Source organism: Lytechinus pictus, chromosome 8, assembly GCF_037042905.1.
Source record: "Lytechinus pictus isolate F3 Inbred chromosome 8, Lp3.0, whole genome shotgun sequence".
Lineage (NCBI taxonomy): Eukaryota > Metazoa > Echinodermata > Echinoidea > Temnopleuroida > Toxopneustidae > Lytechinus > Lytechinus pictus.
In genome coordinates this window covers 3,817,104-3,844,097 of record NC_087252.1, presented here as the reverse complement: position 1 = coordinate 3,844,097, position 26,994 = coordinate 3,817,104, and the positions used below count along the sequence as shown (strand labels likewise).

Below are 26,994 nucleotides of genomic sequence, written 5' to 3'. Positions count from 1 at the left end.
TAGACCAGTTCGTAGTTACATCAGGGACAATTTTGGTCAAATGGCCTTTCATTTATTTCATTATGATAGGCAGATTTCAAAGCAGGATATAACATATGCATGCCTTACATAGCAGGATGAAGAAATTGAATTATACCAGGTGACTAGAATAGTACACCATTGAAGACTCCATGAAGGTATTTGTTGCATTTCTACTTTGAATGCATATTATAGCATGTTGTACAATGTACTTGGCAAACTGCAGTGAAATACCAGTCGTGGACGCATTATTGTTCTTTGTGGATGCAAATGAAAAACACAATTGAAAAGAATATATGAATAATCAAGACACCAAAGTTGGTGCTTATCTCATTAAATTTTAAACCACCATGCCACTTTTAGTACAAATGACCTTTCTCTGATCATGCGCAGAATGGAACTACGAACTGGCTTATTGGATTTTCTCATAAGACTCTTATTGCGTGAGAGCTCATGCATGATTGTCAGATTTGAAAGCAAGTATACAGGAAACCAAATCCCAACAAGAAAGGCGATCTTACTGGAAAGAGTAAAATGAGAAGAACAATTTAAAACGAGTTTCATCAAAATCGGTAATAAAATAAGCAAGTTATGGACATTTAAAAATTCTTGTACTTTCTATGAAATTGGCCACCGTCTCTTAGAATTGCAGATTTTGTGGATAACTCTAAATTTGTTTTGTACCCAAATTTTTCAGATTTTTTAATCTTTTAAATTGCATTTTGCCTCCTGAGCATAACATATGTCATGAGAAAATATACAGTAATTCACACCCTATATGTCAAGGTCAGGAGAAGCTATAATGTGAATTATGTAAGGGGGAAATCTGAAAATTTGTGTACAAAACAAATGGAGAGTTGTCCACAGAATCGGCCATTTTGTAGTTTTTAGATTGTTCCTGTTCATTCTGATGAGATGGATTCTCTCCTTGTATTTTGGTTTCCTGTAATGGTGATAATGATAGTTTTGGTGGTAACAATTTGAATATGGAGGTGCTGTTAAGCAGTGGCGTAATGAGCCAACAAATTTTAGGGGCTAGATAAGACGTATCACATTAAAAGTTGTGAGAGAGCAAACATTTTGATATTTTTATTTCGAAAATTCAATTTTGTGGTAGATTTTTAGATGATATTCAAAAATTGTATATTTCACCCTTCTTTCCTGTTCTCTCTTTTTTTTCTTTGCAAGCCCCATCTTTATACGCCATGCAGTGCTGTTTAGAACACCAATGATAATAATGGAGTTTGGAATAAAGATGATGATGGTGGTGATGGTTATGATGATCCCACCCCTTGTCTCGTGTGCGCTTTCCATATCTACTCATCTATGTACCACATTTTCCCATAAACCCAAGAATGCACTTGTTAATTGTACCATCAACTTGAGCAAACACTAACTTTAATGTTAATTTTATCAATATAATAAGAAAGATTCAGCATTTCAAGATTTAGTTATACCCCGGCCCCGGGGTTATACATATTCTGGTTGGTATGTAAATGAGGGGACCATATGACACATGAATTTTTCCTCGGTGTTACATGAAACAAAATCCTCCTCTTCTTTATCTGTGTCTCCAATTGTCTGTCCTTGCTCTTTTTTGTCCTTCTCTTTCTCCATTTCCTTCTTCTCTCCCTCCTTTCTCTTCTTCTTTCTCCTCTACTCTGTGGTCTTATCTTTCTTCTTTCTCTTCTTCTTTTTCTTCTTTGTCTCGTCCTCCTTTTTCTTCATCTTCTTCCTCTTTATATTCTTCTTCTAGTTCTACTTTCTTCTTTTCCTCCTCCTTCATCTCTTTGTTGTCTTTTCTTCTGCTCCTCTCCTTCCTATTCTCCTTTTTGTTCATCTTCTTCCTCCTTATATTCTTCATGTACTCTCTTCTTTTCCTTCTAATTCCTCCTCTTCTTTTTCTTCTTCTTTATTATGCCCCTTATGCTTTGGTTTTTCTCTTTATATTCTCTTCTTTTTTCTTCTTCTTTATTTTTATCTACTTTTTCTTCTTTTCCTTCTACTTCCTCCTCTTCTTTTTCTTCCTTCCTTTCTTCTTCTTTTTCTTCCTTTCTTCTTCTTTTTCTTCCTTTCTTCTTCTTCATCTTATGCCCTTTATATACTTGTTTGTTTTTTCTCTTTTTATTCAAATCAACATTTTTTCTGGGTACGGGGCCTGGTGGACATGACGGTATCACGTGCAGCATATATTTCCTGCCTGCCTAGCGCCTGCGCCTGTGGCTCAATGTTGCCAGAACTGGCATAAATTATGCTTTCTGGCATAATTTCGACCCTTTAAGCATAATTTGGGGCATATAATTAGGCTTTTTTAAGCAAAGAATCTGGCATAATAATAGCATATTTAGCACAATTTTGATCTATTTGAAGATTGAAGACCTTTTTTTTTTTTTTTTTTTTTTTTGCTTGTCAAATTTTTTGGCGGACGGTTTTGCCCCCCCCCCCCCCCCCCCCTTTGTGGAAAATCCTAGGGTCCAAAACGGTTTGGCATAATATTTCGCGATTAAGCATAATTTCGCTGCTCCTCTGGCATAATTTGATTTTTTTTCACTGGCCACGCTGCTGTGGCTGAGAGTAGTGTAGCGCTAGCCAAGTAGCCAACTGTGACTGCACCAGCACGCTGGATTAAAATCACTATAGGCCTAGGGCCTACTTACGTACGAGGTGAGATTAAGAATAACATCATTTTTTTCAGAAATTGTAGTCAAAAGTTAAGTTAAGAAATTACTATGTAACATGAGAATTTCTGTCTCATTTATGTCCTGTTATGTATGTGACATTTATAGAAAATTTTGATTAGACAGTTGGGTGAATAATTGGCCCGTTATGGTTACACTAGCAATGCCACCCAGTCCCATCTGTTCAAAATTGTGTTATCTGTCAAGTCGATCATTTAGAGATCTAACGTTAAAGTTAATTATGTTAGACTCTAAGTCAGGGAATTTTTTTTTTTTCGGGGGCTCCATCTCTACCTTTCGGGGGCTACTTTTTGCATTTCGGGGGCTCTTTTCAAATGCTACTTAAGTTAAAATACTTTTTTGTAGGCCTATTTTGATTAAGGAATACCTGGCTGTGGCTGTTCACTTGACATGCTTGAAAGTTGAAATATGAATTGAATTAACGTTGTCGTTAGCCTAGAGTGCTAGACCATAGAGCTATTATTAACAGAAGGAGATCTGACTCTCTCAAACGCTTTGCCCCATGCGCTGCACTGCTAATCCCCTCTCAGCAGGGTCCCTCACGGCGCATTACACAGGCCGCTCGTAAATCAGATAAGGAAAGTTGAATCGACGCGGTCGACAGCTCGGGTTTGCGCTTGCGCAGTAACTTTTTCACCCATAATGCATTTCACATCGGCTTCACAAATTTTATGCAAACATGGCCTCATGATTTCGAAGACAAAAATCTGGTTTTGGAACCAGCTAAATCATGTAAATGCAGGGTGACCAGATTTCGCAAAAAAGAAATATGGGACAATCGACAAAGTACGCTGCATGAGCGGATCGACCGAGCCAGGTCTTTAAAAAAAAGATAAACAAAGTCAAAGGAGGCTACACGGTGTTCGACTTGGGAAAAAATGTACAGAATTGAAAGGGGGGTGAACGAAAGAATGAAGGAGGGAATGAAAAGGCGAAAGAAAAGAGTTGAATTGAGAACGGAAAGAAATAAAAAATGAAGGGGAAAATGAAGGAAAATATATGGAAAAAAAAGAAATGTTAGAATAAAATGATGAAAGATAGAAGAAAAGAAAAAAAAAGTTTCCGTCATTCTTTGAAATGAATTAAGAAGGAAAGAAAAAGAAAAGGAAGGGAAGATGTGTGAAAGAAAACATAAGGGAGAGAAAAGAAAGCAAGAAAAAAGGAGGAGGAAAGAAAGAACGAATAAAAGAAAAATGTTTCCTTCATTCTTTGAAAGAAAGAAATAAAGAAAGAAGAAAAACAAGGAAGGGAGGGAGGGAAAGAAAGAAAAAAGGACACAAAGTAGAAGGAAAAAATAAAATAAAGAATAAAAGAAAGGATGAAAGAGAGGGAGGAAAAAATAAGGGGAGGAGAGAATAAATATAGAGAAAATAATGGAAGGAGAGAAAGAACTAAAAGAAAAGGGAGAAGGAAGCAAAGAAAAGTTTAAGGAAAGAAAAAATGAAGGGAAAAAAGGAAATTTAAAAAAGGAAGGAGAGTAAGACAAAGAAGGAAAGAAAGAAAAATGAACAGAGAGAGAAGATCAGGAAAGAAAGATAGGGAATAAAGATAGATGGAGTAAAAAAAGGGGCAAAGAGGAAGGATAGAATGATGAAGAAAAAAGGATATGAAAGAAAGAAAGAAAAAAAGTACAATCTTAAAACAAACAAAAAATCCCATAATCTAACAAAAATCATAATGATATTTTGTGTTTCTAAATATATTTAGAATAGAAATAGAATGTTTTAGAAATGAGGGGGGGGGGTCGGGTGTCGGGACACTTTATATTTTGGAAGCCTTCTTTTTTTCTTTAGATTAAACTAAAAATATGAATTCAATAGCTGTAATCATTTTTTAAACAATTTTTTGTACTTTGTTCTCCTTTTTACTGATTTGTAAATTAAATTTATTCGCTCCGCGGCCCCTGCCATTTTCCAAAAACGATCCAGAGACAAGAGCTGAGCGAGCACGGAGCTCCCGTCATTCATTACACTCACTTTCAACTTACACAAATAGGAGTATGGTATGTGGGGCACCGGAGGGTACTCCACGATGCGACAATCGCCAGAGAAATGCCCCGCAGATTCGTCGTAATATTATCAAGACCATTGTAAACACGCAAATTATTTCTGCATAAAAATAAAGCTCAAAGTATGCTTTTTCACCTTATTATAATTTCTAAAACATGTACGAGCAGGGAAAGATTTAACTACGTAAGAAAGACAGACATACCTAAAATGACCAATCTCCAACTTCCTCCGTTTGTAATTTTGTTGAGTCAAATCAGATTGTGACGTATTTGGTATGTATGCAAAGGGGATCATCTCAGAAGTTCAACCATACATAAAAGACGTACATCAGGAATCTGTACGAAGAGATATGGATGTTCGAAGTACAGGAAGTCGTGTTTCAATTTTGAAAAAAAACTGAGCTCAGAGAGAAGTTATGTGGGAGAACGTTGTTTACGGCGGTGCCTCGCAGGGTCCTTCAAAAAATCTCTGACCTCAGATTTTACGAGGGGGCTTATCGCGTTATGTAAGCGGGCTCTGACTTTCGCCTGGCGGCTCGCCGATTGATGTTAGATATCGTTCTTACGCCCGAAGGAAGCGATAATAAAGGATTAACAGAGGATTTTGAACATGGTTCTCCTTCTCTTAATAGCTCCATGCCTAGACCAAATGCTTCAGTCTCTGTATTTTGGTTGTTCCGCTGAACTGCGTTGGCTCACTCACCGATACATAGACTGAAGAGCTTGGAGGCCCGTACGTACAGACAACGTATTAGCAGTAATGTTAGATCGAACATTCGACGGAAACCTGATTTTCCGATCGTTTTTTGTACATAAAATGTCACATTATGTCTTTATGAAAAAGAAGTTTCATCCATATTTACGAAAAAAATGTATAAAATTCAGAAATATCGTACCTTAGACCGCAGTTACCGCTAATTCCTTTCAAATGTTGATCGAAACATCGTCATCTTCGATCCTTTCGCTGGTGAACGTAAGTTGCCATCTTGGATGACGTCATCATCCTTACAGATGTATTTACCAGTCGCTATATATCGCGATTTGTGCCGCTGCTTTGTGCTTGTAATCTACGTGCGTGCGTTCGGAACTTGTCGCTCGCATTGATTCGCCAGGATATCGAAAATTCTAATCGGAAAGGCTTGATAAAAGCACAACTCATTGAACATAGAGGGCAGCAACACACTGCTGCCATTTTTTCATCTCCGGCAGAAGAATTAAAAAAATAAGGAATAAATCATCGGTAACGACAGTTACTAACGTATATTTTCGATATTTTATTGCATTTTTATAGTATCAAAAGAAATATTAGAGTCTAACGAATATAGTGGGCATTCGTTCAAGGTAATGTATATCATTTAGAATTAAAAAAAAAAAAAAATCTATAAACCCGTTCGCCCGAATTGGAAGAAATGATTACACATGTAGGCTCGCACTAACACACTACCGTCGGTGAATGGGGATGATAGTAAAATGTCAGAAATTGTTGAATAAATCCCCAGAAACGATGGTTATTCCTGTCTAACGTTAGCCTAGGTATTATTGCACTCACAATGTGCGAGGTTAGTACATGTATACCTCGCACCATGAACCGCGTTTGGCAGTGGATTTCTAACTAGTAGGTCGCGCGTGCTGCGATCCCACTTCTGGTGTCCACAACACACGACTTCTATGGCTTGATTTTTCTGTGCGCGGCGGCATGTATTACTGTATAAGCTGTTATTTTTGCGGGGGTTTTATTTTCGCGAATTGCCGATCGGCCGCGAATTTCATAACACGCAAAAATATTGACACATTTATTAGTCGGTGCCAATATCCCCAACAGCAAAGCTTTGCTTTTGAAAACATCCTGTGTAGTGAACAAAATGAGATATGCACCTCTATATACTTATACAAAAAATAAGGTTTAGAAAGTACAGTTAGTGATTCAAAAAGTTAGCTGGAATTTCACTTTTTTTTATTTCTCAAACAAAATCAGAGCCTAAACTATTTTCTCACATAATTCTATCGATATTTATTCACTCACTGTAATATTAAAATGTATTTTCCATGAAATAATTTGATTTTATTGTCATCTGATTCACAATATACACACGTATTGGTAACCCAGGGAACCCAGGGAGCCCAGGGGCTTACCTTGTATTTGGCCATAGACACGGGACTAGGGTAATTTATGGTCAAAATATTTATAAAACTGAATTGTGAAAACAGAAATTATGCACTTACCAGGTTATATGGATGAAGGTCTAACGTGTGGCAGTATCCTGACATCGAAGCACAGACTGGAACCTCAAAAAAACGAGAAGTTCTGTCGCGGTAGCTCTCCTTCTTAGCAGTCTGTGCTTCGATGTCAGGATACTGCCACACGTTAGACCTTCATCCATATAATCTGGTAAGTGCATAATTTCTGTTTTCACAATTCAGTTTTATAAATATTTTGACCATAAATTACCCTAGTCCCGTGTCTATGGCCAAATACACGCCACTTTCAAAAGACTGTTTCCATGAAATCGCGAGAATCACTGTGTTCCTAAATAAAAGCGGATATTATCGACGAGAGAAAGGTTATCGATATCACTAAAGTGGAAAAAACAAGCGAATAGCGATAAAGACGTTATTGATATTCAACAGCCCTAAAGGTACATGTAATAAGGGTGTCAAAAAACGCTAAAATAATGAAAAAGGTATTTTTCGCTAGGAAAGCTACAGTTTTACGGTCCAATTTTTCAGGGTATATAAGGACTAAAATACTTGATAAAAGGATGTACTTTTTTGCACTAACACTACGTGTGGTCCTGTGGGGGATGGGGAGGTCATGGGAAACTTACTCATAAGTTGTCTTTTGATTGTTTGCTTCTCTGGTGTAATTCTTGTCTAGGGTACATTTTGTTTCCAATGCTTGTTTAACCCTAAATAGACTGGGCTATTTTGATGCCTAAGAAGACTGGGGGGGGGGGGGCTGATTCAGCCCCCCCCTATGATCTCGGCCGTCGACCGCGCGATCGCGATGAAAATTGGCACGTGCATTACCCATGGCATAATCTCCAAGACTGTAGGATCAAATTTTCCGAAAAATCTCATAATTCATTAATTATGCTAATTTATGCGTAAAATCAAAGATTTGCTCTAATTAACTAAAATAAGGCCTCTAAACTGCCAATTTTTGATTCACAGACTCTTTGAAGGATTCTGATCAAATGTTCTTTAAAAAAAATTCAATATCACAATTCTTTTCTTATGTATTTTATTGTTTTTAAAATTTCTTATGTATTTCTTTGTTTTTCGACTTTTTGTTTTTTATTGTTTTTTCAATGGAAATCGTCCGCTACTTTATTTTGACCATAAACAAGATGAAATTAATTGAGTTTGATTAGTAAAATTGAAAATAATGATACATTTATGAATTTTAGCTAAAAACACAATTTGCATTGGATTTGTACACAAATTCACGTTTTTGAGCAATTTCGGGTCGACATGCACTTACAAAATGTTGCGTAATTTCGGAACCACGTACCCGGGTGTCGCAAATTTGGTCTCAAAAGTTGCGCAAGACTTGAAAGAAAAAAGTAATGGAACTGCGCGGCGCCAGCTTTTCGCGTTACAGATTTATCGCGAAAAATGTCGAGGGGGGGCTGAATCAGCCCCCCCCCCCAGTCTTTTTAGGGTTAAGGGTAGGGTTTCACACGCCAATACTTGTTATGGTGTGCATTTTCAGAACAAGGAAAATACTTGGTTAGGGTGCTTTTCCAAACCCCATGGTCACGTGTGGTATCCACTCGTCACTAGAAGTGCACCCCCTCCCCCCCTGGGCCCTTGGATTATTGGAGTTTGAAACCCGATATACAATTTTCTGGAATGCCGTGCCCGCAGAGCTGCCAACCATTATGTTTTTGCCGTAATCATTACGTTTTTTCATTCAAATTACGGCATTATGGTTTTTCTTTTCAAATTACGTTTTTTGACAATTTTGATAATGTGTAGTGCGTGTTGAGCCCGAGATGAGCCTGGTACTTGCGCGTGCGTAGTCGCCCGCCGGCCGGTTTTCCAACGCACTTTAATAATTTGATAGCGTGCAAGTACATATACGTTAGTTGAATATGCGAGCGGCATGCATGGCACGAATCGCGATGTATAGCGACTGGTAAATACGTCTATAAGGATGATGACGTCATCCAAGATGGCAACTTACGATGACCAAAGAAAGGATCGAGGATGATTATGTTTTGATCATCATTTGAAAGGAAATAACAGTAACTGCGGTCTAAGGTACGATATTTTAGAATTTTATATATTTTATCTTAAATTTGCATGTAATTTCTTTCCTATAAAGCGATGTTTTATGTAAAAAAAAAACGATCCGAAAATCGGATTTCCGCCGAATGTTAGATCTAACGTTACTGCTAATACGGTACGTTGTCTTTACGCAAGGGCCAACACTACGTGAGTGGAGCCAACGTTTGTTCTTGCAGCGCAGAGTGAGGAGTACGATGAATTGGGTAGGGTAATTCCCAAATTGTAGTATGGAGGGGGATTTGGAGGTTTGAGGGAAATTATTATTCCATTTGCAAAATTTTACAAAAATACTCATCATATAAAAGATTGAATCGTCAAAAGATATTTTTCATATACTTTAAAATTAATTGTAGTGATAAAGAAATGAAATTTTGAGGCTATTTTCTTGAATTGATTAATATCAATTCCCTTCGGATAATGGTACTGTCTGGTTAATTTTCATCAACTCGTATCAAACAAATACGATGAATTCGGCTTTGAAAAGACCTGGAAAGCTCTTCATTGTCCCCTGAAGTAATAATTCTGGGTGATATTCAACATTTTGTTGATAGTTTCACATGATTTATACTAGGGAGATGTCCTGCCTTTGGAATTCATTAAAAAAGTCGGCACTTTAGCATTCAGTTTAGCAGGAATGGGAATATTTCTTCCCCGGTTCTGGCGGCCTAGATGTCTGCTCTATAGTGCTGTCACTGCTGGGGATGATTGAGTGTGCGTGCAGTGTGATTGAGGCTGAGCTGTGCACATCGTGAAGTGATTTACGATGGGACTTTTGTGGAATGATTTCAACTTCTTATCTATAGATCTATTTGAATTTTAGATTAGATTGATTTATGAATAATTTTTTTATATTTGTGGAATGTTACATGTACACTTCATTTTATGACACTTTAATTTTAAAGGGTACTGTTTGGCAAAAACAATGTTACTTGGGAAGAGAAGTCTGAATTGATGTGAACTTTTTTTTTTTTTCTCTTAGTCTACAATTTGGTAGTTTTGTCAGGAAACTCAACATAAAACAATGAATTATTTTAGAAGTGGAAAGGAAGCCCCAGAAAAATGGAGCCCTAAAAATGTTCACCAGAACTGATTTTGGTGCCCCTGCAAGAAATTTGTAGTTTTAAGGTTCGTTTTAACACATTCCTTTTTTTTGTTGGAAATTCCTTTTTTTGGCCATAATGATTCCTTTTTTTGCTTGCACAAGGTTGGCAGCTCTGTGCCCGTATTCCTAAACAAGTTCACTCATTCATAGTTCAGAAAGCGACGGTGCATGGGAGTAAAAACTGCAGCAGTGCTGGCTGTCTTGCTCCTGTGCAGGCATGGATTGGAGACTTGACATGCATGGATGGGAGCTACAAGTATTGTCATATTGGGAATCACTTGGCACTTGGTAGTTTAGGCAGCTGCAAGGGCGATCCCAGAGCAGACGAGAGCAGAATCGCTTGTCGCTTCTGTGTATTTTCAAAAATGCTGGGGAGGTCCGTGTTCGGACTTATTTACGCGCCGAGACTAAATTAGTCTTGTCACTCTTGTGCCTCAAATAGAATATTAGTTGGTATTGGCTGCCATTTTTTATTTTTAAAAAAGGAACTACATCACAAGGCAAGAAAAGCGTACTATTTCCAGATCATTTAATTATTATAATTCAATCTTTAGACATGAAGTACAAATTAAATAATAAATCAAATTAAAGAAATTGCAGGAAAAAAATTAGAATTTAGAATGGAATTTTCTTTTTTTGTAATTCTTTTTATTTGATATAGCTTGTGTCCATCTCATCATGCCAGCAAGTCTTACCACCAGGCTTTTGCTCAAGTCTAGCAGTGGCATCGCCTGCAAGAGAATCCTGAGTGGTCCCCTAGTTATTCCGGGACAGAAATGGATCCTCGCCCGGGGATATCGTCCGGAGAAGAAGAAGCAGATTCGAGAGAGGGGCAAAGAGCGCAGGAAGACGACCGCTAGGAAGGTTTACGAGATGTTAGATCTACCTAGCCCCTACAAGATACCAGAAAAGTAAGTTTCTGTAGTCATTAATTGATTTTTACATCTAGGTCCTGTCTTACGTGGAGTTGCGATTGATCCAATCAACCGCAACTACATGTATGTAAAGCTATCAATGTCAACATCTAAAATGCATGTTTGTTCAAAAAAATTTCTAGATGATGTATTGTGTATGGTCTTTTTCACGGTCAAGGGTGTAACTTTCAAAATTCAAGATCAAAATTTCAAAATGGACTTTCTTAAACATTTCTAATAAAAACAGGTCAATAAATGTCTAAATTCTTCATTTCTGTCTGTTCTGGAGCTTAATCTACTTGAGAAACCTCAAAATAATTATGTGCAACTGTGAAAAATGAGAAAAATTGAATAAAATCAGCCTTTTGATTTCATTACCAAAATTACAAATTTTTTCGTGGAAAACATTTTCATTTGCACTTTTTCATTCACAAATTAAATGTTCTTTGAGGTTTTTAAAAGTTTTGGATTCAAAGTTTATTAGTTTTCTAAAAATTTCTATGAGTTTTTGAAATTTATCACAAATTTGGATTTTGACAACAAAGTGTTTAAAATTACATGTCTTCCAAGAGGAAGAGGAAAGCAAAAATTATTGTACATTTACTTCTCCATGAAGGTTAATTACTAACACTAATCCCATGGAAATCAGATACCAAATAAGAAAGTTGGAAATTTCTCCCAAGTGTGTTTCGGAGGCTTCAGTTAACAAAAATATGTGTTTCGGAGACTTCAGTCATGTTAGCACTATGAAAGTCCCTTATTTAAGTTGATTACTTTTACAAATCTATCTTTTTCAAATTGCATATCAGTATAAGACTGAATGTAAACAAAATCAAACAAACTAATGTCTCGTGAATGGGAAAATGTAATTCACGAATGTTAACTACTGCACAAAGACATCATATTTCAATGCCTTGGTGCCAAGATAGGTAATAGTTCAGCTTTAAAGGGAATATAGTAATAGAAGTACATCTCATACAGAAAAGAATATTCATGATGCATAAACAAAGTGATGAAATACTGAAACTTGTGTTTCAGTGGCTTTGCTAGGGTTCCCAGAGTGTTTCGGAGACTTCAATCATGTTAACATATTGCGTTTTCCATCATATAGCTAACAGCTTATTTCAATTTTAACACTTGTTTATTATTATGTTAAATCCAATTGTAAAAAAATCCAGAATTATATGTTAAGTTCAATGCAGAAAGTTGGTTGACAATTATTTTTTGTATGCCTTTAGGTAACAACAGTGTATGTTTCGGAGACTTCAATGATGTTAATAGTCCAACAGTTTCTGTAACATATACATGCATATTAAAGTAATATCCAATATTTTTACAATGAACATGTCCAGGAAATATTTTCTATATTTAAATTCTGCTTGTTAGGTAGATGTGCATTACCCAAAATACCAAAGTACCAAAGTAAAGTAAGTGCATCAAAGTCACACATTAAAAGGCAGTTTGGATTTGAATTGAATTGACACTAGAAATGTATGATTTTTTTTAAACAAATGCACACCTAGTTAATACCAATAGCATTTCCATTTATTTGAATGCAGGATAAAAGAGCATTGTCAATTAAATGCCTTGCTAACGGGCATAGGTGCCACGGCCGAGGATCAAACTCCAGACTTTCCAAGTACATGGATAGCAAGGCACCTTAGACCACTTGGCCGCGGCACCTCGACCATATTGTTGATATGACAATATAAAATTGAATATTTATTCCTTACTGTTTTATCAAATGGAAGTGTTAAGGAACATAGCCATGAGCAAACATGTACATGTATGTGTGATTAGTGAAATTTTCTATGCTAGGGACTTGAATTTATTAATACTGCACTTTCAAATTAGTGCTTAATAGCACTTTACTTTGCATCATTCAACAACAAGCTTTTTAAAAAAGTACATACAATACATGTATTAAGTTATGATTATAATTCAAAACAATTGTTGGTATTGGAATCACTTGTAGTGAATGGAGTTAGGGTAATTTTATTTATGGCACAAGTACTGTCTGCATACCAACCTAGAGCTTAAGCTCACAAAATTAATCAAATTATACTTGAAAGGTTTTATATCATGCTTTGCTTTCATCTTGATCTTTTTTCATGTTACCATATCTTTGGCACTTGGTTTTCTTCCCACTTTTTTTTCTTTAAAAAGACAATCAAGGCATACATTGTAAGCTGTACATTAAGTATTTATAAACAAATCATTTCAAATCATATTCTAAAAACTGAAATGAAAATCCTTCAAGGCAAACTGATACAACTCTCACAGATAGTAATTTTATTTGAGAAAGTTAATGGGATTAACATTGCTTTGATAGGTAATTTGTGACCAGCCATCCCGAATCCAACTACAGTGTATATGTTGCCAAAATGAATTATGAAATTTTTATTGAGTTTAAATTATTTCATCTCAAGCTTTTAAAAGGTATATAACATGTCAAAATTAATCCATTATAACCCACATACATGTAAGTCATTGATTGAATGCAGAAGAAACTTTTTAAATAGGGAAAAACAATGTTCAAAGTTTAGGGTCCATTCAAGCTTAAGATGCAGCGATCTCAGAGAAAAGTCCAAACAGTCCACAAACACTTCTGTCAAGACTATTTTATCTGATTTTCTATCTAAGTTTACTGCTTGAGATTTTGACTGTATATGAAGAAGAAAAATTACTCTTTCCAATTATTTTTTTTTTCTATTTTTTTACAAAAACATAATATTCTGGCTATTTACAGAGAACCTTCCCTAGTGACTTATTGTAGGTTTGGGGTGGCTGGTCACAGTCTAACCAACCTGTATTTCAGAAGAAATCAATGTACAAAATGGATGATCACAATTCACAATCACTGATTGCGAACATGATAAGGCTGTGTCACTCTGCATTGCTCATACATTACTCAAAAAGTGTAATGCCAATTGTTATGTACTTATTACCAAGAGCTCATTGAAATAAATTGTAGTGACAGACTTTTATATTTTGAAAATACTTGAATTCACAATTCCATCAAAACAAATTGTGCAGAAAATATTGATAAAATAATGATAATGAAAAAAGCAAATGTATTATTATGGACTAAGTGCTTGGAGAATGAGAACCCTGTATTTGGTATTCATGCCTATCTTGAAGATACATCTATATGCTATTAGATGTTGCTTAAAATATTTACATAAACTTCTCCATACCAATACATGTTCATCATGATCTAGTCATTTGTGGTAATAACACTATTACTTCCTCAGAATCTATAAAAGGATGGTCTGTCCACCAATTTATGGTTTTTGGATGACAAACTTAAAACCTTAACTTATAATGGTATGACAAAGAGAATGAAGCCTCTGAAACATAGAACTTACATGTACATGTATTTACATGTACATGTATACATACATGTCTCAGATACCTTGAACATTTGAGAAAATGCAAAGATTTATTTAAATCTTTGTATATTAAAATGTTCCTAAATATTGTATTTGTGCGTATGTGTGTAAGTATGCATGTATCTACACACTGAGTAACCTGAATTTGATTGAGGATAACACACGTTTACAAATGTAAAATTCAATCACAAATACAAGTTCTTTTGTATATCATTAAAAATTTGAAAATCTGATGAAGAAATACTCATTCCTGTAATTTTGTAGATCAAAACCAAACATGCTGTTGAAAAAATGCCTAATTTTTCTTATCCAGGACATTGGAATAACACAAAATATGGTGTTAACTCTTGTTTGAAGCCTCCGAAACAAGTGTTAACATAAGTTTAGGATGCCTGTCAATTTGGGAAAATGCAGAGCTTTATTTTGAGCCACTGTATATTACAATATTAATAAACATTACATGGTTTATATGTGTGACTTTTCTTTCTTTTAGTTGATATCTAATGTTTATATTCTGAGTTAGAAATAGGGAAATGCATGTTTTATGAGTGGAAAATCCCATCTCAAATACTTAGCTCAGGTATAACTTAAGAAATATTATTAATTATAAAATCAAATATGTTTCTGTTCTTAAGTAGATCAAAACCAACAACAAAAAAATAAAATGTGAACACTCTCTTATCTATGAATTTAGAATAACAAAAAAAAACATGTGTTAACTTATGTTCGAAGCCTCCTAAACAGAATTTTTATGTTATCAGCGAATTCTGAAAAAAATTGAATTGATATTCATACAATTTCTACCTGAGGCCAGTCTATACAACATAACATATGATTATAATACAAATTTAACCTACAAATTTTGGACTGAAGTAACAAAAAAATAAAAACAAGTGATTTGACTGTTTCGGAGGCTTCAATTGTTAACGGAAAGTTAGTATCATCTCTTATTTTCAAACAGCAAGGAATATCTCTGCTATTTATTGACAGGTGAACTAGGTGTCCATATACTACATTGTGATGTATTGATTGGACAAGTTCCTTCGTTCATATTTATATGGGCAGTCTGTAAAGTTTGTTTCGGAGGCTTCAAAACAGTTAACGGAAAATTAACCTTGATCAGTTAGGCTTTGAAAAAATTGTAAAAAGAAGTGTGATCCAAGATATTTTGTTTTTATTTGGAAGTTTATACTTCAAATGTTGCATAAAGGTCCTAGGGAGCAGAATTTTATTTGTTTGAAAACCAATGCTCGGAATACAAAGTTTGTTAGCTATTGTTAACGGAAAATGAAGCCTCCGAAACAACAAATTGGACCACCCCGTTCTCAGAAATAAAGAAGCAGTCACACTAAAAACCTATCTGGTATTTTTCATTGAACATCTAACTTCACATTCTGCATAACAAAAGTAATCATCAACATTCCAGAAATAAGAAAGGGCATTCCAAAAAAAGTCTATGTATTTTATGTACACAAAAAAGGTGCAACTTAGGGTACTTATGTGCCTGCCAAAATTAAACGAAGTAATGAGTGAAGATGTCTATGCTACCCGAGGTAGCACTCATTGAGGTTACTCATATGCCAAAGCATCTTTAAATTATGTGGCTTTATGAGACTGCTACAGATAAAAACATTGAAATTTCAGAGTTACACCATATATTGTGAAAATGACCGTATTCATTCATCGTTTACTAGCCAATTCATTATGCTCCTCTTTTAATGAAATTTGACATTAATTTCTTGTAGATAAAATCATGAAATCGATGGATATCCATATAATTGAGGCTGATCGGATCAGAGAGACGGGATACACATACTTATTAGCCTTTGCATTATTGTGTATCAGCCTTCTTGCACTCAGTCAGATTTTATGTTCAGTTAGAATCATGCAGTACAAAAAATTCTTCCAATTCAAATTTTGGTTCATTGAAGAACAGACAAAGACCACAATTTATTGTGCGTTTCTGCACTGGTGAGGTGCAAGTGTGATGCTAAGGGCATTCCTGCACCGACACAACAAATTGAAATCCATTCTGTTTGCTTGGTGCAAGCGAGATCAAACGTAAATGTTTCATTATTTGTTCATAACTCACTAATTTACATACAGCTGGAAATCTGGGTCCCCTTTTCATAAACAATTGTTATATAACAAATTTGTGCAAGATTTCTATAACAAATTTAATGTTAGCTAATCAGATTGAATGATTTCTGTAGCTTTTAACTGCTTTTGTAAGATCAGGCCCCATTTTTACACAGAGTTGCGATTGATCCAGTTGATCTCATTAACGGAAAGGGAGTAACCTTGACATTAAAGATGAATATTTCTATTCAAAGTTTTATGATGTATACTCATTCATCTATCATTTTCGAGACAAGTCAGTTTACTCATCATTTTTTTCCAAAAGGAAACAAAAAATACATTAATTTTCCTGAGTGAAGAATAGGGACATTGATCGATTTCCACAGTTCAAATTGAGTGTTTGTGATCATTATTTGAACCTTTGTAAAAATGTTTCAGAATTATTATTTTTGTCTGAAAATATTACACCGTGAGCAAAGGTTTTTTACATCTTGTTTTAATACCTGCCCAGGGAAATGATTGCTGACTACCATCCTCGGTATATGAACCGAGTGGAAATGAACGTGAACAACCCTCATTATCACGAAGAAAAGACTTATATCTTCAATCATCGATGTCGTCTTGAAGAGGGCATAAAGCAGGCCTTGTGGCTGACCAAGAGCAAACTCATGGGGGAGGGACAGGTAAAGATGATGATGATGGATATGGTGGTGGTAAGGGTACTAATGATGATGTTATGATGGTGTATAATGAAGGTGGATAATGATAATGTTGGTGATTGTGATGATGATGATAGTGATTATGATGATGGTGATGATGATGATGTTGATCATGATGATGATGTTGATCATGATGATGATGATGATGGTGATGATGATGGTGGTGTGATGATGATGATAATGTTGGTGACGATGATGATACTGATGATAGTGATTATGATGATGGTGATGATGATGATGACGATGATGATAGTGATTATGATGATGGTGATGATGATGATGATGGTGGTGATGATGATGATGATGATGATGATGGTGATGATGATGATGACGATGATGGTGATGGTGATGATGATGATGATGGTGGTGATGATGATGATGATGATGGTGATGATGATGATGGTGGTGATGATGATGATGGTGATGATGATGGTGATGATGATGATGATGATGATGATGGTGGTGATGATGATGATAGTAGCAGTGATTTTGATGTTGATGATAATGAAGGTGGTGATGATGATAATGGTGGTGATGATGATAGTGGTGTGCTGATGATTGTATTTGATGATGATTGTAATGTTAGAAGTGATCACTGTTGTGATGATGATGATGCTGTTTGTGATTAACACCCTATTGCCAAAAAAGGGCATTTAGAGTAACTTTCATTCATACAGTATGCAATAAAGAACATCCATTACATGTTTATAGTAATAATAATAACGCTATATTTTACCCAGGGTAGCCACTTCAGTTTCAAAAACTGTTCTCCCAGCGGGCCCTGCTATTATTATTACCTGGCTAAGCTAGGCTACCGATTAAGGTGCACACAGCTTTTTGAGGAATTTTTTCCTACCTGTACCCATTTACCTCACCTGGGTTGAGTGCAGCACAGTGTGGATAAATTTCTTGCTGAAGGAACACACGCCAAGGCTAGGATTTAAACCCACGACCCTCTGTTGAAAGGAGAGAGTCAGAACCACTAGACCACGATGCGCCCACATGATTATTTATTTATTTATTATGATTCTTTTCAAAAGCTGCCAGAACGGATACAGGAGCTAGCAGCTCGTCTGGAGTTTCCTGATATGGAGGAAAGAGTCTTAAGATCGATTAGGAAATGCCGTCAGTACGACATGCAAAGTAAACTCATCCCTGTTGAGAGATTTAGGTAAATATTGTCAGATTCTTAGGCTCACTTTTTAACTATAATTTTTTTTCAAATATTAAAGTGTACATCGTAGGCTATCCCATGATTCAAAATTTTCAAGTAAAACTAAAAATATTAGCAGATTAAAGGGGGCATGATAAGAGAAATAAATATGTCCCTTGACGTGGGAACCTTATGATTTTATATCATATTCTCGATGGTATTTTGTTTTGTGATTCTTTTTGTAATACACTCATGACGTGAATCAGATAAATTATTTGTAGCTGCGCAATTTCACCTATTGTCCCTGACATCAGATATTGAAAGGGGTATGCTCCTAGCTGTTGATTTGAACCCATGTTTCAAAGTCCAGAGACTAATCCACTTGGTCACAATGGTCATTCTTCTATGCACTTCATGCCTCTGCACACATGGTATCTAGAAAAAACTGTTCACCCTACAGTGAAAATTAGGCCTCTGGACAATGAAGGTGATTCATATATATTATGTTTCCCAGCATGGAAGAAAATTGTATGGGTGCTTGATACTTTTTCCAAAAGGATCAAAATAGTCCTGGGAATTAAAAAAAAAGAGTCCCGGAAAATCCCACTTCATTACCATGTTAAAGCTTATCCAATTTTGCAGAATGTTGCTGTGAAAGTTGCCCTCAAAAGTAAAAAAAAAAAATCAAAGAAAACATGGATTTGAATTCAATTTGTTGCTTGATTCCCAGACACTACAGACTTGTTTTTATTTCATTTCATTTTTTAAAAATATTTGACCTTTGACCTTTGCAGTTACACACAGAACATGGATTTTATCCATCTTTGTCAGCTGATGTGTGGCCAGTATCCAGAGTTATTACAAAGAGCTCAGACAGATGGTTGTTATGTAGCTGCAGCCTGGCATAGAGGTAAATTGATAAGGATGATGATGATGGATGTTGAATTGCTTTTTTTTTAAAGTCGGTCCTGTTTTTACCTCCTGGGCGTATCAGCAACAACACAAAAGCCCAATTACATACGCTTATTCTATACTTCTTACGCAACCTCCACACAACTCGTCAAAACTTACTCAGTACTTCTTCATGATTGCAACTTAGAGCCTTCAGTGAATTACGGCCCTTCCAATGGTGCCGTTGATCTCCGACCTTGCCGGAGGAAGAACACAAGAGAGAGAGAGAGAGAAAGAGTTGTTATGGTGATGGTGTCGATGATCTGTATAGTTAATACATGAGAGGGACGGGTTTCGCCCTCATTACAGCCCAAATAGTTCCTAATTTTTTTTTTTTATATGCATGCTTTGGGGCGACTATTCTTTCTTTAGTTGCCCCAATATCAGTCAAAAACAAATTTAAGATTATTTAAAAATCAATTTATTAAGTATAATTGCTTGTTACCCCTAAAAAGTAGCCCCTCACATGAAAGAAATAGCCCCAGTTTGGAAAAAAAAAATATAGCCCTTAACAAATAAAAATTAGTTTCTATGCTGATAATGATGATGAAGATACTCATAATATCAATACTACTGCTACTCAGTCTCATATTAATACTAATTACTACTATTGACAATGATAATGCTACTAATAATAGTAATAGTGATAGTAATGATAAGAATAATATTAATGGTAGTAGTAATAATAATATGTTTTTTATGTGTTTTCTATCTCTGTATTAATTGCATCTTGAAAGGTAATGAGCAGATTCAGGTTCGTGGTCGGTCTGGTCTACTAGTCTCCTCTGCCAGACCCTTAGATAGGTTAGCGAGTCCAGAGGAGGTAGCCGAGACTGCCTCTCACACCCTACCAGACTTCTATCCTCTAGCTCCAACAATTGATCTCTTGACTCGTAACATCTATAAGGACAATCACAATTTCACAGGTGAGATCTTATAGGGCATCAGCCTTATGTCGCAGTCACATTTCCCCTACGGCGGCCGTACGGCTAGTTGAAAACAGCTGTTCATTTTCTGTACAAGCTACACATTGGTGATTTTAATATAAATGACTAAAACAGCTATTTTTGACTCTCCGTATGGCCGCTGTAGGGGATAATGTGTCTGCAGCATAAATAGTCCCACCTCAAGTCATCAATTACACATATCTGGCCAACTTCATTACCCATAATGCAATATTTTCAGTCGTGAAGTCTTGTAATACTGGCCCACTTGCATGATAACTTACTAAAATCACTACGCAGTACATTCATATCACAATTATTTCATTTCATTTATTGTTTTTTGCAACATTTTTCATAACAAAAATCTGGACAAGAAAATGTGTATCTAAAATTTGAGATCAAGATAATGAACAAATGATTTTGTACATAAATCATCAAACAAATCATACATGAATTTTAAAATTTAAGTGGTATTTTCTGTTACACAATATATAAGATGGTTGCAAGGTTCCTCACAAAAGCAAAGCTTGAAAGCGTGACAGGCCTATATTATGATAGCAATAAAAAACATTAGTTTCTCTACAGAAATAAGATTATAGGCAAATTCATTCTATGTTTTACTTATTTGAATATCAAAAGGCATAGCTTTTGACACACAGTCAATGGGACTCTACTCACTGTGTTGGTCAGTTGGTTTATTTCCAATTGGTCTAATGCCAATTTGTACAATTACCATCTCGTCTACTATCATTTGGTCTATCATCAATTTGTCCACATGGTCTAATTACCATTTCGCCCACTCACCATTTTGTCTATTAACCAGTTGGTCCTATAGCCATTCAATCCATATACCATTTGGTCTAATTGGACTTAGTGTTACCTGGGCGAAATGAATGAAAATAAAATGGGAATTAGACCAACTGGTTATGAGAAGAACTGGTGATTAGACGAAGTGATGATTGGACCAAATGATAGTAGACGAATGGGCAAATTACTGATCAATTCACTTATCCATCAAAGGTCTTTAAAGGCGACCGCACACCTTACGATTGGTCTACAACCCGATTTCAGAATAAAATGTAGTAGAGTTTGATGGTAATATTGAGACTTGGAATATCTTACTGTGTAATGTTCTAAATCATCGTAGAATACCTATGTTCACTATGCTATCATCCTTCTTAGAATAAGAACGAATTTAATATCTAGTCGTAATGGCGTCATAGCAATCGTACGATTGGCTACGATTTGAAACTATTTTGGCCTTTACTCCAAAGTAAAGGCTTGTAATCTTTCAAAATGATTATATTAGAATTCTTTCAATTAATTTTAACCTCAAATAAAATGATATGTTCCATTCACACTTTCAGAAAATGAGCAAAATGCGATTTGTTCCAAAATTGGATCACGAACAGTCGTAAGGTGTGCGGTGGCCTTAAGACTTCAGGAGGATCTCTGTGGACCACCCCCCCAAAAAAGTACTTTATAAATAAATATTCAGCCATTGACGTCGTTTCAGGGTTACTATCTGTATGTTTAATGTGTAGATTTATATCTGCATGTTTACTTGTTTGTGAAGAGATTGAGTTATTTTACTTATTATCCCCCACCCCACTTTTTTGTGTACACATTTATTCAAATGATTTTGTTGGAATTTTAGCAAAATTTGAGTCCGTATATTTTCTGGTCAATTGAATCCAAAGTGTTGAGTATCTTGACTCGGCATTTTCACCTTGTCAGGAAAATTGATCTTTGGAAAAGAAAACTCTCCTGATCCATGATATGTTACCATGACAACACTGCCTCATGTTGTTTTGGTTTACATGGATTGAGAAACATTTGTACCAAGTGATCCCCAAGTTTTTGTTTTGTGTGTGTGTGTGTGTGTGGGGGGATCGTCCCCTGCCTCCCTCCCCCATCTGCTGCGTATGTACACTTCGACAGTGGTGTACATGCTACCTGCATGTAATTGTTCTAGCTCATATTTCATACTATACATACAGAGATGCCAACCTCCAAAAAGCAAAAACAGTATTCTGAGAGGAAAAGAACAGTATTTTGATTTAAAAAAAAGTATTTTGTAAAATATAACGAAGAGAAACGACCAAGCCGGGGAGAGGGGGTGTCCCTCTCCCACAGTAAGGAGATTTTTCAACTTTGGGGTTCAGAATCCTGCATGGTGCATTCTCTGGTAAGATGATTCCATTTCTAACAAAACACATAAATCAAACCAGAAAAAAAAATGAAACCAGCACAAGCGAATAAGATTTATATGTCTTAAAAAGATGCAATAAAAACAAATATCTAACCATAGAACCTTACAGCAGGCACTGTCGAATGTAAAGTGTAGAAAAATGGTCAGGATTTATCAATCATACCACACACTGCTTTTAACAGACTAAACACATGTAGGCTTACAGTGGAGTTCCAGTTCATGCACAATGATTGATATACATGTGCTGTACTTCTCACTTCCATACTGCTTTTAATATCAGACAAAATTCAGATGAGTTCCAATCAAAGTTCTCCAGTCACTGATTAAAAAAAGACAGCTAAATTCTTTACAGAAGTCTCTGAGTCACATTGAATACATCTAGGTAAATTGTTAGAATAGCAGAGAGCATTGTAGTTTAAAAAGTGAACATGATGATTCTTTTGTTGTAAGTTATTTATTGAAGCTGGTTGCTGCCTTCTTACATGCCTCCAGAGTAGCATCAGAAAAACTGGTTTGGAAGCAAGCCCTATTCATGGAAGCTTTCTGCGTTAGTACATCCGATAAGGTTGCAGGAGACAAGTTTGGTCGGAAATCAGTTGCATTTCTTCTCACAAGGCTAAAAAGCCTTTTGTCTGAAGCATTGCTGTGGGCGATAGAGAGCACCAGGAGCATGACTTTTGGGAGGTACACATATTTCTGATTCAGAGAGGTATCGTTCATATCGGAAATGAGAAGCCATATTGTGTCAGCTCTTTCCTCCAAAGGGATGCCAGGAAGAGGATCTGTTTGGAAGTTGCCATACTCCAATTCAAGTTCATCCAGCTTATCTTGCATGTACCCAAACCTTCTCACAAAGTAAGATACGCTATAGCAAAGCTTGTCTCCATCCTCATCCTTGGATTTGCAACACGGGCATGCTGTATGACTTCACCCTCAAAAGGGAACTTGGCCAGAACATAATTGCACACAGACAGAAAGTACTTTCGGACTGCTGCAAAGAACTCTGTCTTTTCATCCTGGGTGAGCTTCCCCGAGGCAAGAGATTCTCGGACTGCATTTCTTAGAATCCAGTCTTCATTGCTTTTCTGATTCATTTCAGATTTGTAGTCTACCAAGCTGATTTTAGACGCACCAGCTATGACAGTAGGCTTGACAAAGCGAACTAACAGATTATGGAGAAGGCGTTGTAGTTTGTCATACAGTAGATGTATTTTTGGAGTTTCCTCTTGAAGCTCCAAATTCAGATGATTGTACATTGGGATGACATTTTGGATGAACAAGCAGTACAACTTATTCCTATCCTGAAACTTGCTGAAGATTCCACCAGCCTTGTTTGCGCTCTGTTGAGATGACCCAGCAACAGTTCTGCCTTGTGTTGAAGACTTGGTACTCTTGGGTGTCACCCCATTCTTGCTGAAGGTGTGACTATGTGACCTTGAACCGGCAAACAACTTTACAGTACCCTGTGATGTACTCTTGTTGACCACTCAATGATGAATCTTTACCCAAACTTGCAGGAGGATTCTTACTAGAAGCCAGATTCACTTTGGTTGTAGACTTGGTTGTAGACTTTGCAGTGGTTGTAGTGCTTACTTTGACCTAAAAAAGGAGTGGGAAAATGAACATTTGTGATTTCTTTTAACTATTTCATGGCAATTTGTTTCCATTTTAAATATTTCAATGAATGGACTTATTCCTTATAAAATTCAATATTCACTCAGTTATTCAATGCTGGGTTCTTTTCTTCTTTGCTTCGGTCATGGTATTAGAAACACCAGTGGAAAACGTCATAACTAAAGAGTACAGGGCCTACAGGGTGCATTGGTTGTTGAATTATATTTGATTTCTAACCAAGATTTACAGTTTATGATGATTTACATTATACATGAAAAGTTATAAAAGAACAAATATCCACTAAGACTAAAAGAGCAATGAATGGCTTAAAAAGCATCAATCATGGACTGATTACATGTATTAGCAGAAACAAAATTAAATGGATCATTCAGATGCAAATGAAGTACTCACTGAAGTATGTGGTTTCTTGAAGGACTTCATAGCACTGCTCAGAGTGAGTGAAGATGAAGAGGCCAGAATAGGATGCTTGATAATACTCCAGTTCTTGGTTGGATTGGCAGAACTGTTCGTGGTCATCTTTTTTATAAAAATAGACAAAGTGAAGAAAAAGATCAGGTAAAATTTAACAACCTTTTCTCATTGAGTAACAAATCACACTTAGATTTATTTCTGAGGAAATAAATCAGTATTTAATCATCAAATTGGAAACATTAATTTCTTTATTTTTATGGCAATTTGGTGAAACTTGATGTTTTGTGTAGACAATATAAACATTTGGCAATCCTTTCCAATCGATAAAGTTGCCAATTTGCTCCTAGAATAGTGATCTTCAATCTTTGTATATGTTGCCAATTTAAGAATTTGCAGATTATTTTGCCTATAATTTTCTATTAGTCATTGCACCTTTAAACTGACAAATGAGGGGTTCTTTTTTTAAGTAATTGTTTCTTTGGTAAATTCTTTAGAATTTTTTTTTTTAGTCAATCAAGAATGATTGTACATCGGTCCACATTTTGATATGGTCTGGTACTGAATGGGCTAAAGCAGTACATGTTACTAAATGTTTGACATGGTATAATGGTATAATTAATTTTAAATTGAGTACATCATGGTCTGAAGTTGTCAGGTTTTACTCATTATTTTTTTCAAACTTACGGAAGATGCACATTTCTTGATTGCACAAGGGTTAGTACAAGCCAATGTCTTGGCGGATGACTTGGCAGATGACTTGGCAGATGACTTGGCAGATGTTTGAGTTGAGCCTATAACAGAACCATCTTTAGAGAGATCTGGACCATCGTGGCTGACTTTTTGCTTCTTTGACTGGGGAGGGACTGATGATTCCTTACATTTTCTCTTTCCAGATTCGGCTTTAGATTGGAAGTATAGCTGAAGTGGGGTCCATTGCTCCAGCAGTCTGTTCAATGCATTTTCCAGGGAGAGCCACCTTGTACATACATGTCGCAAAATTGAATGAGTTTGAACACCACTCATGGTTTGGAAGCTGTTGAACTCTTTGTGGCGTTTGCTAGACTTCTCCAAGTAATAATACACTTGGATCAGCAAGTCTTCTGGAGCAAATGGGAGCTCTTGTGCCCCCTTCACAGCTGCCAAATGCAGTCTATGGCACAGGCACAGAGATGCCAACTTTTGGAAATCAGAAGGGAGGATTTGCAACCGACACCAAATTATGTGCGCGTAGCGCACATCTCGAGCGCTCGACCCTTGCGGCCGGGGTTTCTAGATGCTCTCTGGTGCAATCTGACCCTTATTTTGGAGCATTTCACATGTTTTTAAAGAAACATTGTTCCCACTTTTTTAACATAAAAATTAAAGAAAAATATCAAATATGCATTTTTACATGTAAAAAAAATGAGGGGACAATAGAAGAAAAGTACCTGTTCAACAATAATAATGAGGAATTATCCTCTTTAGTATAGTGCAGGTACTTTTCTTCTATTCTCCCCTCATTTTGTACATATATTTGTAAGCAATATTCCTCTTACCTCACTGGCTAGAACTAGTACTGCTTCCTTCTCCAGCAGCTTTGCTGAGTGACAGCTGTGTGGCTTTCTTAGCCCTTCTGATAATGTCTTTGCTGTATTCCCTTTGAAAGCAAGGGGTACTATGTGCAAGCTTTTCAATCAAGAGGGCTTCCAGGGTTCTGACACTCAAGTTTGGACGAAATTCAGTATGGTTCTTCCGCACAACACTGAATGCCCTTTCACAAGAGGTGTGGGAGGAAGATGCACTTTTTGTTGTAGTACTAGTAGAACACTTAGTGGCAGGAAGATTACACTTGCGTTTACTGCCAGCAGAAGTAGTCAGACTCTGAGTACCAGATCCAATTTTACGCTTAAGGAGAGAGCTTGAGCTGGATGCAGACAAGGAAGGAGTAGGCCTCTGACTTGAGGGTTTTGCTGAGCTTCTATCAAGTGACTTGGCAAAAGCAGAACTTATCTTTGGTCCTCCTTTGCCTTTCAATGGGAGTAGTTTTTCTTGACTCTGAAGGAATCTGGTCTCTAAGAGATGAACCTGAAGGGCCAGTGATGCTACCAGCTCTCACCAGTGTTGCTCCACTTGTGCTTACTGTAGCTACAGATCCTGCAGTGCCAGTAGATACAGCGGTCTTCTTCTTGCTGGATGTTAGATTTATGGCTTTCTTCGGTTTCATCTTTTTTTGCACTTCTGCTTTGAAGAAGAGGCGAAGGGGCTCCCATTGTTCTATTAACCTGTCTAAGCACTGACCAAGTGACAGCCATCTTGTTGCAGCATGCTTCAGAATCTTGTGTGTCGGGGCATCACAAAGTTCTTGCAGGGCTTTCACTCCTTTAATGCGTTTACTGCTCTTGTCTAAATAGTAGTAGATATCAACAAGAAATTCATCCAATGCAACTGGTAAGGCCTGAGCTGCCTTTTTGGCTGTATTATGTATCAT

The 26,994-nt window shown here is 36.3% G+C and overlaps 2 protein-coding genes across 2 annotated transcripts; one reads left to right on the top strand and one right to left on the bottom strand.

The window, feature by feature from the left end:
- Positions 1-2,592: 2,592 nt before the first annotated feature.
- LOC129266894 (large ribosomal subunit protein mL37-like) lies at positions 2,593-25,876 on the top strand. The gene is made up of 6 exons (XM_064103384.1): positions 2,593-2,682; positions 10,779-11,028; positions 17,014-17,185; positions 18,262-18,392; positions 19,169-19,284; positions 20,063-25,876. The coding sequence occupies exons 2-6, from the start codon at positions 10,796-10,798 to the stop codon at positions 20,263-20,265; spliced, it is 855 nt and encodes a 284-aa protein (XP_063959454.1). The 5' UTR covers positions 2,593-2,682; positions 10,779-10,795; the 3' UTR covers positions 20,266-25,876.
- Positions 23,907-26,994, bottom strand: LOC135154979 (uncharacterized). Its single transcript, XM_064103239.1, has 5 exons — positions 26,534-26,994; positions 26,068-26,430; positions 25,212-25,503; positions 24,507-24,632; positions 23,907-24,080 (listed from the first exon to the last, which is right to left on the bottom strand). The coding sequence occupies exons 1-5, from the start codon at positions 26,992-26,994 to the stop codon at positions 23,907-23,909; spliced, it is 1,416 nt and encodes a 471-aa protein (XP_063959309.1).